The sequence below is a fragment of the Tympanuchus pallidicinctus genome, unplaced genomic scaffold, assembly GCF_026119805.1.
Source record: "Tympanuchus pallidicinctus isolate F22 unplaced genomic scaffold, pur_lepc_1.0 scaffold3, whole genome shotgun sequence".
Lineage (NCBI taxonomy): Eukaryota > Metazoa > Chordata > Aves > Galliformes > Phasianidae > Tympanuchus > Tympanuchus pallidicinctus.
In genome coordinates, this window is record NW_026294747.1 from 86,083,248 (window position 1) to 86,101,387 (window position 18,140).

The 18,140-nt window shown below is 33.3% G+C and overlaps 1 protein-coding gene across 4 annotated transcripts in view; it reads right to left on the minus strand.

Moving 5' to 3' along the window:
• The window catches only part of DGKB (diacylglycerol kinase beta), a 328,785-nt gene that overhangs the window by 236,678 nt on the left and 73,967 nt on the right, over positions 1-18,140 (minus strand). For all 4 annotated transcript variants that reach the window (XM_052695392.1, XM_052695389.1, XM_052695393.1 and 1 more), the window contains 7 exons: positions 17,310-17,463; positions 15,481-15,516; positions 14,294-14,434; positions 10,036-10,085; positions 8,709-8,783; positions 8,100-8,219; positions 1,277-1,394 (listed from right to left, as the gene is read on the minus strand). In XM_052695392.1, coding sequence (XP_052551352.1) covers positions 1,277-1,394; positions 8,100-8,219; positions 8,709-8,783; positions 10,036-10,085; positions 14,294-14,434; positions 15,481-15,516; positions 17,310-17,463 — 694 coding nt within the window. The remainder of the gene's footprint in view (positions 1-1,276; positions 1,395-8,099; positions 8,220-8,708; positions 8,784-10,035; positions 10,086-14,293; positions 14,435-15,480; positions 15,517-17,309; positions 17,464-18,140) is intronic.

Genomic DNA, 18,140 nt, shown 5'->3' on the forward strand with positions numbered 1-18,140 from the left:
TATTAACATGTATCTCTCATTCCATAGTATTGCAAATGGAATTATACAATGTGAAAACCAATACATACGGATTTATATCTGAATTGTGTTTTAAAGAGTTATGGGGTTCACAGAGGAGAGAAAAATGGCCAATTCCAAAACCATCATTAAGTCCAACTTAATTGGATTAATAGAACTATACAGTTAGGAAGGTCCTGATCAGCTGTGATGGGTTTTTATATCAAACTAAGAAACTGATTAATTTATCAAAATTAATAATGAAAAGTGGCTTGAAGAAAAGTTACTGTCATGAAGACAATATGTTAGGTATTCATTAATCTAATGCAGAAGGGCATTACACAAACAGATTAATTGGATCCATTTACCAGACATATTCAAATCAGATATTAGGTCCTTGTTTAATAAATAAATAAATAAATAAAGATTAACCAAAAAAAAAAAAAAAAAAAGTTATGGATCATCCATCTCTTGAAATATTCAAGCAGAGAAGAGGGATCTTTTGGCAAGATTTCTGGTATCAAAATACAGCATATGAGTTGGTGAACAGATTATTATGAGATACACAGAATACAGCTCAAGGAATTGAATTGTAGTAATCATATCCAATTGTCTAAAGAAAGTCAGATAAGATACAGTATTTATTCTTCCTTCCTTTTTTTTGTATCAAAATCTATAATTAATTAATGTGTAAATGACTGGTGAAAATGGCAAACCAAGTAAACATGCAAAACTTTAGAAGTGGTAGTTGTAAAATCTTGAAAACAAGTTGTGAGGAAACTGAGATTTTGACCTTTACAATTAACAAAACAAGAATTGCATGAAGCATTTGCATAAATAACTATTGGGATTAGATACTATGCAAGTATCTAAGTACACTCACTAAAGTACCTTTCTAATAAGAGACAGTATGCCTATTAATGAATATGAATAATTACTCACAAATACATAAGAGGAACAATAAAATATAAGGTTGTGTTATAAGCATAATACTTGCTAAGAGAAAATAAATAAAAAATAATGCAGACAGAATCCAATTGGAATGTCCTAAAACACTGAGAGTTATTAAAGTCGAGAAAACAGCAGTTTTTAAAGCCCCGTATTCTAAAAAATTAAGAATATGATCTGTAGCACTTAAGCACAGGAAACAAAGGAGAAAGCATCACTGTGTTGGCAATGGGTTTGTACTGGGAAGCCAGCAGTTCTTTGTTATGCAGAAACTGCAATACTTCTAGGAACAGCTATAAACACAAATGGACACTGAAATGCTTATACTCACAAGAACAGCAGAGGCCCTGCTTGCCTACTCCGATTAGCATGTTCAAACAAAGATTACAGTAAGCAGGCTTGTTAAAGTGCTTCAGTCTCCATACGTGCTGCCCATCATCTTTTACATTCTGCACAGGACATAAAAGAAACAGATTTTACTTAATAAAATAAACAATGAAATATATAAGTGCCAATAAAAATTGGAGATTGACTCAAGAATGTAAAATACAATCTGTTACTTCATTTAATACTCTGCACCAGATCACAGTATCATCATTCTAAATACACAAGCAATGATATAATAAAAAATTCTTCAGAAGCTCATAGATGTCCCTGTGTTTCAAAAATGACTCAGAAAATAACACCAGGCTGGTGTCTACAGTGCAGAACAATGCTAGCACTAAATCTAAACTGATATGAAATTGTAATAAGTTTTAAAACCAACTAAAATTTGCTCTAGACTAATCCTGAAGACAAACATGCTACCACTAGGAAAGTAAAAATCCCCAAGTGCAACAACAGAAAAGATTTTGAAAACTTCACGGATATTGCTAAAGAATCTCAGAAAGGAACGTGCACCATTATATGTGAAACGGGACATAACAACCTAATCACAATAATACATACTGCCAGCTCTAATTTACACTAACCTACTGCCAATAGTTAAACAAAAAGCAAGTGTTTACAGGTGGGATTTACATTCAACTAATATGTTAACAAATGTTATGAAATGTTTATGAAACCAAGCTTCCAGTTGCACAGTTCTCCCCCTTCCTTCTTAATGTAATCATTCTGGGATCTCACTGTTGTTACATGGTTAGTAAAACAATGTGCATTTTTACAGTTGCAAATTATTCACAATTAATTCTGTAAATTCTAAATGTATTGGCAAATGTGGTTGTCAGACTTCTTTTTTTTTCTTTAATTATCAGAGGTTTTGAATTAAAAATGAGATTAACCTAATAACATTTCACTTTACATCTATTATTTCAATGAATATAACATCCAGTAGAACGAAAGTTGTTCACATTCATCAGCTGGAAACAAGTTACAGTAGTTTGATTTTGCATATTACTGAATGTCATGGTCTTTTTGGTCATTTCATTACAAACATAAATTGGCACATATTTAAAGGGAAACAGATCAACATGTGGTTCTTATCCAGCTTCTAATTTCCCATATTGAGCTACAAGAATGTTTGTCATCATGAATATATAATGTTCCTGACATTCCTCAATAATATGATGGTTTTCACTGTCAATGTAAGTGGACATAAATTTTAATTTTAAAATGTTGTTATTTATAACCATGTACCGCATGAGTTATGTCCTTAAAAGTTTGTTTCGCTCTATTCTAGAAGATGTAAATGACAAGTCAAAAAGAATGAAGAATTTCCTCATGGGAAAAAAAAGAAAAAAAAAAAAAGGAAAAAAAAAAAATCAGCACTACAAGAAATTAGGAATACTTGGTCCAGTAGCAGGTCCAGGCCAGAACACAGTTTTGAATAATTTCTACATATTACTTACAAACACAAGGAACTGATATCAGCTTCAATACTTTGTTGAAATCAGAGCCCAAGTGGGGTCCCCTTATCCTACCAACAGGAGTTCAAATGCCATCTCTGGCCACTGGGCAACATATAGGTCCCCTTTCTGCAGAAAGACCAGAGTGGTTGCCTAATCTGGGATTCTCAGACTGGCAGAATGTGGAAGTTTTGCAATTTCCCCTAAAGAAACAGAAATAGATTCTGCAGCTGTGGAGCCCTAGAAGCCTGTCAAGCTCCTCCATGACTGGCAGCTGAAGAGGATGTATTTCATTAAAAGGAGTGCTTCAACTTCTTTTCTAATTTCTATTTTACTGCACCATTCAACATATTTTAAATTATTACTAAACTACAACACATTTGGTAAGGTAAGATTCGAGTCTTCTGAAAGAAAAGTTACTCACTAGAAAACAAATACCATGTTTTTCCTTCTGAGAAAAAAACAACACCAAAACAGTAAACAATGTACAGTTTCATTTCAACATATGTCACTAGGGTCGTCAACAGATACAGTCATAAACTACAAGCATTTAAAATGCAGGCTCATTAATTCTGTCCACAAAAGTATTTGCTATTTTTGAAAAATAACAGTAATTCATGATTATGCATAAACATGTCCCCCTTCTACATGAATTTTGTGTTACTTTTTAAATTTAAATTTTATTTTTAAAGAATGGCTATTGCATGTGAATATGTCACTTCTTATTTGAACAGAACATATGGACCAACTTAGCTGGCATTTTCCTTATCAGAAAAACAAATAAGTCTTGATGTGGGTGTTCTGCCAATTAAAACACTTAACTGTGTTAGAGACTGCAACTGATGCAAATCCATTACATAAACACAATGCACTTTTGGAAAATAGCAAATTAAATTTTTGCTCTTGTGCACTGCCAAAAATCAGCAATAAAGTGCTGCATATGATTATGCATGCACATAACTTTTTAAAACACTGCCAGAGAAAGAAAAAAAAAAAAGACATAACATGAAACAAAGCCCTCTTGATGCAAGTCTTTAAGTATGAATAAAATCCACAGTTCTGACACATAGGTGCATTTACTGGCATTCAGTAATTTTGCTTCCATATCCTGAGAAAGAGTTTAAAAACAAATAGTCATTAAGAAAATCTCAAAGCAGGGCAGGTACAGTAAAAATCTCTTCCTCACTTCATTATACATCACTAAAAATGAAGCCTCCATATGCCATATGCAGACTTCAGCACATAATGACAAGAGTAACATTTATTTTGTTAACAATGGCTCTCTTAACTTATGCTTCTGACCTTTCTGCCACAAATTTGATTGTCAGAAGGACCTGACCTTAAAAAGCAACCAAGAAAAAACAGTCTTAGAATCAGTAGAAACTTTCACAGAATTTAGCTATACATCCCAAGTCAGATCGAATATAAATTTACCACTGCTTCTTAGATATTTGTAAATAAAAGACGGCAAAGAGATCTTGAGGTTTCAAGCATAAAAATCCAGATTCTGAAATTTAAAAAAAAAAAAACACACCTACATTGCATAATTTTTTTTATCCCAACAATTATCACCTCCAACAAAAATAGCCAGAGACTGCAATACTAGCATGCTCAATTGTTCCTACAAGACTCAGTAACAAGCAATCAAGGGAGAAGTATGCAAGGGAGTCTCCTAAATTATTCTTTTGTGGCTTATTATTATTTTGCTTTTATTCCTTTTAAAAATATTTATAGGACCTGAAGACATTTTTATTACTGATCTTTGAGTACTGTTCTGTTACTAGGAAAGTGAGAAGTGTCCATTAAATCACATAGCACCTCATTTAAATACAAATGCAGTTAAGTTCTACATTTCTTTGCTGGATTGTCAGCAAAGAATTCACGTCAGATTTTGTTTTGTTTCTTTTAGGTTTGGAGAGGGAGAGTTTATAGTTTGTTTCAACAGGAAAAGGAGTAATCTCATTCAAGAGACATGACCTTTGGGAGAGTTACTAGCTTCCAAGAATTGCACTGGGGTCAGTGGGGTGGGTGGGAGTGCACAAATGTGATGGGACGGGGGGGGGGGGGGGGGGGGGGGGGGGGCGGGAAGGGGCGGAAGAAATATTTGAAGAACTGATAAAAATTTTTGTCCACAGTCTTCAACTCACCAGTGTAATATTCTGATCGCCGAGAAATGCTTACATATTAAGAAGTACATCAAATGACATCAGGGAACAGAAAAGGAAGCACAGGAGGGTAAATTCATTTCTTGAGACAAGCTTCATCATTAGTCACACCACCATGTTTCTCTGTTTCTGAATTAGTAGTCACTAGAAATGCTGCAGTAATTATATTTTAAGTAACGTTAAATTTGTATCTCCTTGTGAAATGCTACTTATCTTACACTCAGAAAGATTTCTCCTGGACTTTTAACAATCTATAGGCAAAAGGGAAGGAACTTTCAAACCTCCTACAAAGCAGTAGGAGTGAGCATAGCATAGGAGTAGACTACATAGTCAAAAAAACTGGTATGCAAACTTTCTTCTTTGCAGCTCCTGGTATGAAGTCTCACAAAGCATTAACATAACTCCCTCTGTCGGCAATGACACGCAATGATATTGCTAAAATAGTTCTCATGATCTCTTACGGCAAATCTACTTCTAACTGAAGAGTTAGTACTCAGAGTGTAGGTAAGCTACAAATTCTTATATAGGCAGGCAGATCTCCCTTATTCCTCTCTGAACGAAAGTAATATAAATTTGCCAAACTGCCTGAGTATTAACCATTTCAGTGCTCAGCCTGAGAGTCTCCGTATTGTGCAACAGATCCAACACCATACTTGAAAATGTACTCAAGTCGCCAATTTCATACCAGTTTCGTATACTCAGAGCTCAAAAAGTAAATCATCAATAATGTAATAAACAGTATAAAAATTTGTGTTACCCACATGGACTCACACTCAAGTATTCTACTCGAAAGTTATCTTTAAATAATATCAAAACATTTGCTGCTTGACGATCCAAAGAAAAACTGTATGAGCATTGCCTCCTGTTTTAACTGAAGCATCATCACATTTTTACAGAAATCTTTATGCCACATTGAGATTTGTTTCTTTATTTTATAAATGCTCAGAGTACATTTGCTTCAGAAGAGAAGATGAAGTAGGTAGAATGTTTTAAAAGAAAAACACAGCAGCCTGTTTTCAGATTACTGATGACAATTTATGGTCGCTATGAAACATTTCCTGTTGCTGAATTTTACCTTAGGGCAGCTTTCCACCAGCTACAGATTACCAACTATAGTGCAACGGTGACATCTAGTGGTCACTAAGAAGGGAATAAAATCCTTTCCTCTGCTGAAACTAAAGACTTTTATACACCAGTGCCTGCAAACTTGCAGGTTATAGCTAGCTACCTAATTCACATTAAAGTAAAATATATGGAAAAAAACACAATTGTTATACTATCTTTCCTATCCTTTTTTTTTTTTTTTTTTTTTTTTTTTTTTTTTTTTTTTTAACTGATGTTTAATTAATAAAACGATCCTAAATGACAAAAGGCTTTTTTTTTTTTTTTTTTTTTTTTTTTGCATTAAATTATAACACTTTCTTCACCCATGTTCATTTCAGTTTCTTCAACTTATGGAGTAGCGTTGATAGAAACTGACCCACAATGATAGCAAGTTACAGAATTTTGATCACTGTTTATGTATTTTTATTATTTCCTCAGTAAAATGACTAGTTATTGCCCAATAACTAGTAAAAATACTCAAAATATACATATATGTCTAATAACGTACATTTACATAGCTTCCTTTTAACAACATGGCTTTTGATTTAACATGAAAATTATCCTCTACAGAAAGACTTACATTAATTTATCACAGAATTAAGTAGTTTTAAATTGAGAAAGGAAGAAGTGCAGACACTGAAAAATGCTCCCAGAAAAGCTGCAACATCAGTTGCAAATGAGAAATATATATTGAAAATGACCATCAGTTATCTCCTATACTAATTCTTACAGAGAATTTGCTACCCTGTGCTTAGGTTAAATATGTGGAAATAAAAGAATACAATCTGACATAGACTTGCCTTTTGATGAAAGGAAAATAGTACATTTTTTTCCATATACCTAGAATTAGGAAATTAGTACACACAGTGATCCAAATGGTTTGTAAGTTTTCATCAGTTCAGCTATTTCTGTGATAAGTTGATTAGTAAGAGATAAATGTTTGACTATTATTATTTTGCAAGAATTTTGTCTTCTGCTAAATGTACAGTTGTCTTCCATATGGAAAATCTGGCTATTCTTAGTGAAAATAAGATACTACGGAGTGACTACAGCCTAGATTTAGTTCAGGACATAGCAATAAATGGGGAAAGATAAATGTTATGTATAGTTTGGCATTAGTATCTGGAAAGGACTTCAGAAAAGAAAATGTTTTATATCAAATTAAAAAAAACTTTTGAAACATATGCTGAGATACATGTGCTCAAAATTAGCAAAAATACAGGACAGCAGGTGGCACTGGCAACATGCCAGAGCTAAAACAGCTGCGTTAAACAGGTATAAATTATCGATTGTATTATATCCGCATTATCTTTAATGTGATCTGCTCCTCTTTCATTATACTGCATCCTTTGGTCTAAGTGTTCATTCTGATACTGTTTCTTAGCACAGTTTATTCAGCTAATTGAAAAGATCGAAGAACATATATTCACACTGAGGTATTATGATAGGATAAGAGTTAGCAGGCAAGAATCACTGCAGGAGAAATTCCATCTTGATGCGAAAAAGAAATCTTTTTTTCTTGAGAACAATTAACCTTTGGGAACCACAGAACTAGGTCCATCTCACTGGAAATGTTCAAGACTGGATTTGAAAAGGCAGTGGATAAAATAACCTGACACTTGCTTTCAATATGATGCTGACCAAATGATCTCTAAAGTCCCTTCCAGACTAGACTGCCCCATAATCCATTGTGGTTAAGCTACACAGCACATGTGGAGTTGCCAAGATACCACTCCAAGACAGCTGTAAAATATGCAAGGGTAATAAAACATTCTTACAAGATGCTTCTGCAGCTAGCAATTCATTATATGCTGTCAATAGAATAAACTAATGAGCTTTTCATAGCTTTCAGCTTCAGTGATGATGTTGTTTCAGACATTCAGATGGAGCTCTGGCATTGAAGGCACACTTGTTTTTTATACATCATTCAGACATAGTAAAGAGAAGTAGAGCCATTCGTTATAAAGGTTATAGACAAAAAAGACTTGAGGACCATGCTGACATGCAAGCAGAAACTTGACACTCTGATGTTAATACTTACATTTTCTAATCCAAGAAGGACCAAGAGTGGAATTGTTGTCATTCCTCCTTGGATCCACTCTTCTAGAGAAACAGTGCCATCATGATCATAGTCAATTTCTTCCATCATTTCATGAAGAATCTACACAGTTTATGGAAAAGACTAATGAATTCCTTACTCTAGCATAACCAGACATTTAGGATCTATGATCTCTCATCTATGTGCAAAAACAACCACTAAAGTTATATGGTACCTATATATTTACATTTTAATAGAATCTAATATTAACAATTAGTACCTAAATATCCCAAACAAAAGTGCCTCTTGTGTACTTACTACGTACAAGCAAGAGACAATCAATGTTAAAACATTTTCAGGATTAAATCAGTTGTGTTACACATATTAATTACTATTTGCACTGAAGAAAAGCATTCAAATTTTCCAAAGAATGCTTTACATAGCAGATGCAATCAGATAAAGATGTGAAAAAAGTGTTAATTTACAGTGCCATAGTGAAGCACAGACTATTATTATTTCTATCTTGCTAATATCTAGAATCTCATGTTGGCATGAAGAATCACAAAATGAATAAAAATTGCCTCTATAACCACAAAAACTGGTGATGCTTACCGGGCTCAGTTCAGTAATATCCCATTCAAGGTATTCTGCCACATGCATCATTTGTGCAATGATATTTTCCAGCTCCTACAGATGAAAGAAAGTTATCATATTTAATGCAATATTAAAATTGTAAATTCTATTGCAAGGAAGTCATAATTCAAATCTATAGCATTCAGTGACTATCAGCGCTGAAACATACAGAAAAAAAAAAAACAACTTCACTTCTAATCATTAACTGACAATTTAACTTTTCACCAGTGAAACTGAAAATCAGAGACACACTGAGCAGAACAAGAAAACTATTATATTTTTTAAAAGTAAATATTTTGCATAGATGCATTTGCCTTCACAAAAAGTGTTTTCTGTGTGAGAAGGAACTGTTAGCTCCTAGTTGGCATGCTTCCTGATTAGGAAAAATCTATTTTTCCTTACTTGACATGAAAGAAAGACTAAAAAAAACCCATTTATTTCATATTATCTGACTTTGATTTTTTCTCAGTACTACTCTGACTTCAACCCCATTAATTTAAAGAATCAAAACTCATGAAGTTGAATTATTTGGATTTAAAATTCAAAGATTTCCCCCTATAGTCAGTCAGCTGAGGCATGCACTAGACAGAAATTCTACGTTAATATTCATGGTAGGAAATAAGTATACATGTATCATCTGACTGGATTTTACCAGAGATGTCTAGAGAAATTTTATATTTACTTTAACTGTTAAGTAAAACAAAAAAGCAACAACAAAAAAAAGTTACATAAATCTTGGAACACTTGGAACACATCCTCATATAGCTATAGCAACTGTAGGTAAAACCTGAAGGCTAAATTAAGTAAGAACTATGGAGACACATGACCTTTTCACTTAAATCTCAAAAGGAGTTAAAAGTGATATACTGTATACTGCTATATGTATGACTTGATTTTCCAAAGTGCTTGACATTTGTACACAAGGCAGATGGTCAGAACATCTGAAACTCAGGTATGGAATGCCTTCCCATTTTAATGAAATCTTTGCTAATGTTGCTTTCATACACATCTCCAAGAGGCATATTAAAGTTTTAGGAGCCATATTAATGTATCCCGTACAGTAATATGATTAAGAATAAGAAGAGTATAAAATAAGACTCCACATTAGCACTGTCAGCATTTGAAAATGTTTATGGTTGAAGAAACAGCAGCTTAATGGAAGAAATACTCAAAGTTTGCTTTTAAAACAGGCAACTTTCTGTTGACTATAATTTACAGTGGTTCTATTAATTCAAGAGTCACATCATTTTCTATAGCTATACCATTAGGACATAGTTTTAAAACACAACAAAATATTTAAAGTTACCGAACTATCCAAGTATCCATTTCCATCTGTATCATATAAACGAAACATAACTAAAAGGAAACAAAAAGAAGGAAACACAGTTAGAAAACATAGTAACAACATTCTTTAATTTAAAAAAAAAAAAAAAGAAAAAAAAGAAAAAAAAAAGACAAACTGAGTTTTCAAAAGGCAAGCATTAGCATGATTATACTAACTGCAGATCCACCAAAGATTCTGCAATGCATGAGGTTCTCTCACTGCATCTCCTACGACATTGCTTCCAGTGAGACATAACTGCACCGTTTCCACACAACCCTCCAGAACCTAACCTGTGAATGTGTTCCTGGCTTTTCCCAGAGATGGTCTGATCTGCACTGACAGGAAGTACAACCAAAAGACTCTCAGACATGACATCACATACAGGAAAACATGCAGTTCATCAACCAAATATTCATAAGCACATTTAAGTTACAATGCTATTCCAGTCTCCTGATTGCAGCCATTACAATTGCTTTAAAAATGCTTTCTGATCTACACTAAATGAAATAGAAGATCATTATTTTTAGTACCTAATTAGGAGAATCCAACAAAAAAAAAAAAATTCCTCACAGGCTGCTAGCATAAATTCTACCTGTACCAAACTAAATTAAAACAGTCTTGCCAATATGCTGAAGATCTGTCCAGACAAGAATCATTGGATTTTGGTGATATCCAGAAGAAATATATACTTTCATATTTCTATCACTATCTGCCTCCTGCCACAAGAGTGGGCACATCCACTATTACAAAAATATTTCAAAGCAGCTTCTTCAGCTGATCATAGAGAGCAAAAGATTGCAAAGCAGGAAGATTTTACATTTAGTAGAAGGCTCTAAAAGCCTAAAGATGAAAAACCAGGAGCCCAGGCATGCCTCACTCTTTGTTCCTATCATCTGTGATGCAGTTTGTCAGAGTTCTGAACTCCCTAATCCCTAGAAGATCTATTTTCAAAGAAGTAAGAAGAGATCTTATCTACAGGTAGTTGCAGGATGCTGTTATGCCTCAATTCATAGCAAAACCCAAGCAGTAATCAACTTATTAGGTGCCTTGAAAAAAAAAATAACGTATGGCCTGTTCAGCAGTGAGCAGTACCACACATAGACCCATATGAAAATGGTCCCACAGTCCAGTAAATTCTGCAAGAAAAAGTTATCTTTTTCAGGCAACAATAGAAGGGAGTGATTAGAGCGAAGTTAGAAAAGAATTTGACTACTTTTGACTTGGAGCAAAACACACTTCACAGGTACATGGCTTGGATTGTATCCTTTCATCCCATATCTGCTTCCCAAGTTGATCACTAAACTTTCCACCACATAATCAGTACTAGCCAATGTGATCTCACACCACTCTTAAGAGCTGTAATATACAATTTTTACTCTAGTGCTTTGTTGCAAATTACAAAAGTCTATTAGTTACAGTCTAAAAAGCCTATACGAATATGTTTCTTAGCTTGTGAATTACATTGCTTCTGTAAAATATAACAGTTAGCATTAAAGCCATCAGAAATTGTAATATCCCTGCTAATACACTTCTGCCAAAGCTGCTGAGCTGTGCTCAATGTAAGACAGCTAATATTATATGGCAGAAATAGCATTAAGCATTCAGTTTCCATAGAGAATCAATGAATCACTAAGCAATAAAGTCATTTGGTTCTCTATCCTCCTCCAGTGCTATTGCAATACAACGGTTAAAATATGCTACAATTATCACAAAAGCAACAGGTGTTCAGCATCTCCTGTGCATTCCTCTTTCCAGAGAAGCAGTGTTTCCAACTTGTATATTATTTTTACCTTTAGCACCAATCAGTGCTTCAAATTTGTCATTTGAAAATAGAGATTAGTACAATTATAACTGCTCCACTTCCGTAGCAAAATCTCCACTCATATATATGTATTGGGTATCTGTGTGCTTGTTTAGATTGTATAATTACCCAGCTGGCATGGTATGCAAACATTTTCCATTCACACCCTTCTAAATATCTGTGTTCTTGCTGATTTACCCAATCTAAGTGAAAAACGAACAATAGCAAAATGATACAAATAATTGAGCAAAAATCTTAATAAAAACTACAGAGTCCAAGTAAATTCTTCATATTTCTGTCTCACACCCTTACATGGCAGCACTGAATGACCACATCTATATATTATAAGAGTACATGCTTTTTGCAAATGATGTATAAAAATATATTAAAAAATAATTGAAAATATTAGATCACTTGCTGCACTGCTGTAATTTCCCCTGCAACTTTTGGATTTCTAAGCATAGAAGTTATAAAAGATGGCATCCCAGAAGCACCAAAAGTTGTAAATTATGGCCATTCAAGAAGAAACTGAGGAACTGGAGATATGCGTCCAGCATCCATGAACATACTGAGAAAAACATACTAATTAAGGAGATGGTCTGTGCTGATGTCATGTCCCTGATAAAACTCAAACAGTTGTCAGCTAAAATGACTTCCACCATTGAGGTCACTAAAGGAAGAGAAGTTGAGCCATGGAACACCACAGTTCACTTCGTCAGAAGTGCCCTACATATTTACAAGATGCTTTTTTTACACACACAAGAATGACAGTGCGGGAGGACAGAATAGAGTTTCTGCAGATCAAGTTTACAAGTTGGTCCACTGAGCACAGAGGTGCTTAACATCATAAATGTACTAACTATACGTAGTATGTCCTTAAAAAGAAAACTTTAATTATTCCAATGCATCTCTTTTATGACAGTTTGGGATATATTTAGTCCATAGATGGTTTGAGAACAGATATGCGGAATGTTTTAAACACGTGAGTTTCATTGGGCTGGCAACTCTGGAATATTTCTTTTTTTTTTTTTTCCCTCCACTGCAACTAATTCTTATTCTACTCTGCAGCCACAGACCTATTATACGATTATTTCAGACAAAGGGTTAAATTATACCATTCATTTATAAGGAGGATTCAGATATAATCATTAGGGAAATCTACACACTAATGATATGATGTAGTCTAAACTTTATACACTAAAAAGTGACAGGGTAGCACATCAATCTAAGCAATAACCATACCCTTAATTCATGTAATAAATCCATATAACCTCAAATATATTTAATATATAAATACAATACATATACTAGACAAGGATTTAGCTCATAAATCATACATAGTCTTTTGCCTATACAGTTCCTGCTTGGGAAAATCTGTGAAATATTCTCTACATTAGAATAATCCTGCTCTTTCATCTCCCTCCCTTTTTCATTGTACTGGTTTCTGACACCAGGGGAGGCACTTGCTCTTCCTTTCACATCATGCTCAGTGCATAGAGTTCCTAACAGCTCTAATATGGTTTGCATGAATTGCTATACAGTGAAACAGTTACCATATTGTTAGCTGAATTCAGTCCTAGAATCCCAGCTGCCATTTGCTTATGTTTGAAATGCACATAGACAAATACAGCCTCATATTTTAATAACATAATACGAAATTATGATTACCAAATTTAGGGCTGACTCTCTACAATTTCTGTCAGTAAACTTATAGTACAAAATTTTAATTGTACCTTAAGTATAGGTAAACAAAACATCAGAGTTCTCCAAAAAAACATGGTCAGGTAACCTGGTAATGAATTTCTTTCTGCAACAGCTTTCTGTTTCCTATCATACTAAACTTTTGTTTTCCATACAACATTGAAGCCATATAATTTTGATAGTTTTGTATATTAAAATATACCTGGTCTCTAGAAGAACTTTGATTGTTTACCTGTTTAAAAAATTAGCTTCTAGAACTCCATAAAGGAGAAACATACTTTTTTTTTTCTTTTTCTATGATTTGCAGATCACATTGTTTTGTTTCTCTTTTTTTGTTTTTTTTTTTTTTTGCTTTTTTGTTTGTTTGTATGCTTTTGTTTTTTAGCAGACAGAGATTTTTGGCATTCATTTAATGAATGAGGCCCCTAATTCAAAAATCCTTTTAATCCTAACTCCCAGAATCAAAAGATCATTGCACTACCAAAAGCAGTATAGACTGGGATCACTTTTTACTTTATGAATTCACGAGAGATCCCAAAGCCCAAATTCTTCATCTGAATTAGCTCACGTTCTACAGATTATTCATCACTTCTATATCTACATTGCATACCATCTACAGTGTATTTCATTTGCTTTTGATATAATTTTTCATTAGTTTTCCTTGAAAACAAATGTATATATAGAAGTAAGTTTATGTTAAAAAAAAAAACAAACACAACAAACACATAAACAACATACATTCTAGCTTGTCTTCAGGTCTTCCTCTTTCTAGCAGTGATAAATAACAAACAATGTCTTTCAGCTGGATCGCATCTGGTAAATTCAAGTTGGCAGGTGTAGGAGGTCGGGATGTAGAAGTACCTTTGTTAAGTCTCAGACCTGGAAACAAAATACATCCTTTGTTACTCTTAATGTAGGATATAAACAGAGAATACAATCCAGAGCTTTTACGTACATGCATGCACCATTTTTAAATTTGAATCACATATGATTTCTTAATTTAAATCAAGCTGTGAAATTTTTAGCAATTGACACATATAGTTTATCCAAAAAAATGCAGAATTAAAATGAGAGTGAGATACTGCACAGGTAAAGCAGGCTATAAGAAAAATAAATCAAATATGGGAACGGTATTCCTGCTTTTTCATTTACATTGACCTGATATCATTTTACCGTAAAATAATTTTGATGAATATTTTTATTACATGGGACATACATGTTAAATTAAGTATCAAAGTAATCCCTGCCCAACTCCCTATTCATTTCTCAGTGCTTGTAAAAGTTTTTTCTAATTACAGATTGTTTACAGATATAATATTAAAAGATGTTTTAATGACAAAGAAAACTCTGAAAACACTGAAATGTGTAATCTTCCCCAAAACAGAGCTAATAGTGTGTCACAGCAACATATATTTAAAATGTGAAAAATCTGACTACAGAATATTATGAAAATATACATAGAATTTAAACATCTGTCATAATTGCTCAAATGTCATGATTAAGTAAGAGCAAACTGGTATACAAAAAATAAAATTTGAGTGAAGTTCATGTTTTCAGGGAGATATACACTAACTGTAAATATTTAAATGAAAAAATAGATTTAATAGAACTACATTCTACTAGAGCTTGCATGTCAGTAAGTAAAATTAAATTAAGATAGTATAAAATGTTACTAAGATGCTATCTTTAATCACACAGTTTACACAAACAGTACACGTGAATCCTATGCACAAAATAAAAGTTATTATAAATCTGAGACCCACTCATCTTCAAAATGCATAGTCACATTCCACCGAAAAATGAAAATGATATATAAGCTTTAAGATAAAGTTTTAGATTATGATCAGCTGCAAGGTACAAGACAAATCATAATGAGAAGTGGAAGCAAGGTGGATGCTGTACTGACTTACAGTGCTGATGCTTACCTGGCATCTGTTTCCATCTCTCTTCAGACACTTTAACTGAAAATACAATTTATAAACAGATATGAGTGGACTGAAATAAACCAAGTGAAAAATGGGCACGTAGAGAGACTTATGAACCCCGCTTCTGACCTTCACTAGCTCATGTGTTCCTTCTTAATTTCCAGAAGAATGCCAAGTATATCTGACAGATTTCTTTCTCAATATGATCAGTTTTTTTTTTCCCACCACTGTTAACATCTAAAGACTGCTAGATATCCTAAAATGAAACTTTTGTAATTTTCATTTGCACATGACCATGTACAGATACCTACTTCCTCCACTTTGAATGCTTCAAATAATAAAAAAATAAAATCTAGTTTAAATCTCAAGCAATCAAATTTTCTTTATAAAAAGCATATTCGCAGGCACAAATAATGATAATTATTGCATGAGATGAACTGCACTGTCTCTCTAAATATGCTTTGGATATAACAATTTATCAACCAGCCCTTCTGGAATTACGCTACATACATATGGAAAACTACTAAATTGAAGATGAAAATGAACTACTAAATAGAAAAAAATGTGTGAGGGAGAAGAAGTTTAGGAGTTAACAGCCATTGTAAGAAACTTAGAATACAGTTTTAACAGCGGAATTCACTTTTTTTCCTCTTGTTTTTTAAACTGCTCCTAAGAATCAAAAGTATCAGAGGGAATTACAACAAAAGCAAAGCTGAGGACAGCCTATACTGGGCAGAATTCAGCAATCAATCTGACAGTGACCTACAAACAGCCACTATCATCTCTACGTAAAAAGTGTCAAAGCCAATTAATACTGTACACTAAGGCATCTACAGAAATCCATAGGTCTTCATACCTGCAGAATATTAGCTAGCATTTTGGCTAGTAGCATTTGTATCAAATTCACAGTTTCTGCATAAGCTGCAATTTGAAGACACCTAATCTTAACATGAAGAATTCTGGCAATTAAGAACCCATCAAATCATTTGGTAAAATGTTCTAAATGCTTGATTATCCCAGCTGTTCAGTATATGTTTTTTTTTTTTTTTTTTTTTTTTTTTTTTTTTTTTAACATTAGCCTAGCTTCTACTTTTAGCTATTTAATTTTGACAGTTCCCAAATTAGCACTGTGCCAAATCAAAGATTTCAAGTTAGGATAATCATGTTAAATCTATTCTCCAAGAATTAATGAAAAGTCTTATAAAGTTTTGTAAGTTGAAAGTTTTAAACACTATTTTGCCTGGAAGTATTTCAACATGTTATCATCTGCACTTAGGATCATGTTTCAGAAAAATGTTTAAATGTAGCATTAAAATTTTACACCGCACTAAAGACATAGCTTTTACACTGGATAAAAGAACTGCTGCTAACCGTTAGAGGGCATTCAAAATATCAGTAACTGTAAGTATTTAAGATTACTAAGAGCAGCATCAATAACTAATTAAGAGAAGCAGCAGTAATTGGATAGAGAAACTGTGAAGTACAGCAGAAGCCTCCTGCATGAGGCTATGAAGGTTTTTAAGTGTTTATAGTAGTCAGCAAGACCATATAGACATAGCAATTTGATTAGCATTAATGGAACAAATATCATCTACTTTGGTGCCTCAGCTGCAACATTGCTGTGAATTAAAAAGACAAAACCATTAAATATCCATTTATCTTCACAATATTCCTTGCTCATGCATGAGTAAGGTTATCCAATTTCTCAAATATCAGAACAAAAAAGAAGTGCACGTAGTTTAGAATTCTACATATTTATCACTACTGAAAAGTAAGTGGCAGGGGCATATAACTTTCAGTTCTTGTATTACTTTGATTGTATTACTTACCTCCAGAAAGGAGCGGGGGTTTGTTTTTTATTAATGGGCTGCAGTGAGAGATTTTGTTGCTAAATGATGTAAAAAGATGCTCAATGAAATCATCAGGTAGCTCTGCCTCCAGAAAAGTCTTCATGAACAGCTTGAATCCCTCTAAATCAATTGTCTAGAAGGGAAAAAAATATAATAGGAATTTCTTCCTTTTTAAACACTTTCAAACTAATGAATCAGAAAATATTCTGTTAGCAAATATTTTAGACTATCTTCAAAGACATTGATTCCTGAAGATACAGCCTTCGTACTTAGTCCAGAAGTGACTGATTATTTATCACTTTGGAAACCCACTGTATTTGTTCAATTGCCTAGAATACAAGATGAGGCAGTCCACAGCAAATTCAGAGCATTTCTATAAAGATCCCTAAGTGCCATCCTGACCAGTTTCTTGATTACAATGTAGTTTAACAAATAAAGGTAAGGTTACGGAACTCATGGGGATGTAAATACCAATTCTTAGCTTTTCTCATAATGATGTCTTTTCCAGGTGGCAAAATAGTTTGCTGGTATTTGTCAAAGAGAAACAGATCAGCTCTAAAAGTAAAATTAGTTGAAACTTCACACTGTGTGGGTTGTTAGGGAGGTTGTCAAATTGAAACATTTTTCATTTAGTTTAATTTCATTTTGCTTTTGGCAGCAAAATGATTCCTTGCTGATTTCTACCTGATAAGGAAGTATTATCTGTTTTAAGTAGTAACATGAATGTAAACCTACAATCTCATTTTATCCTTTTTAATACAAAACTTCTAAACAGATGAGAAATGCATAAGAGATCTTAAGACAGTTTCA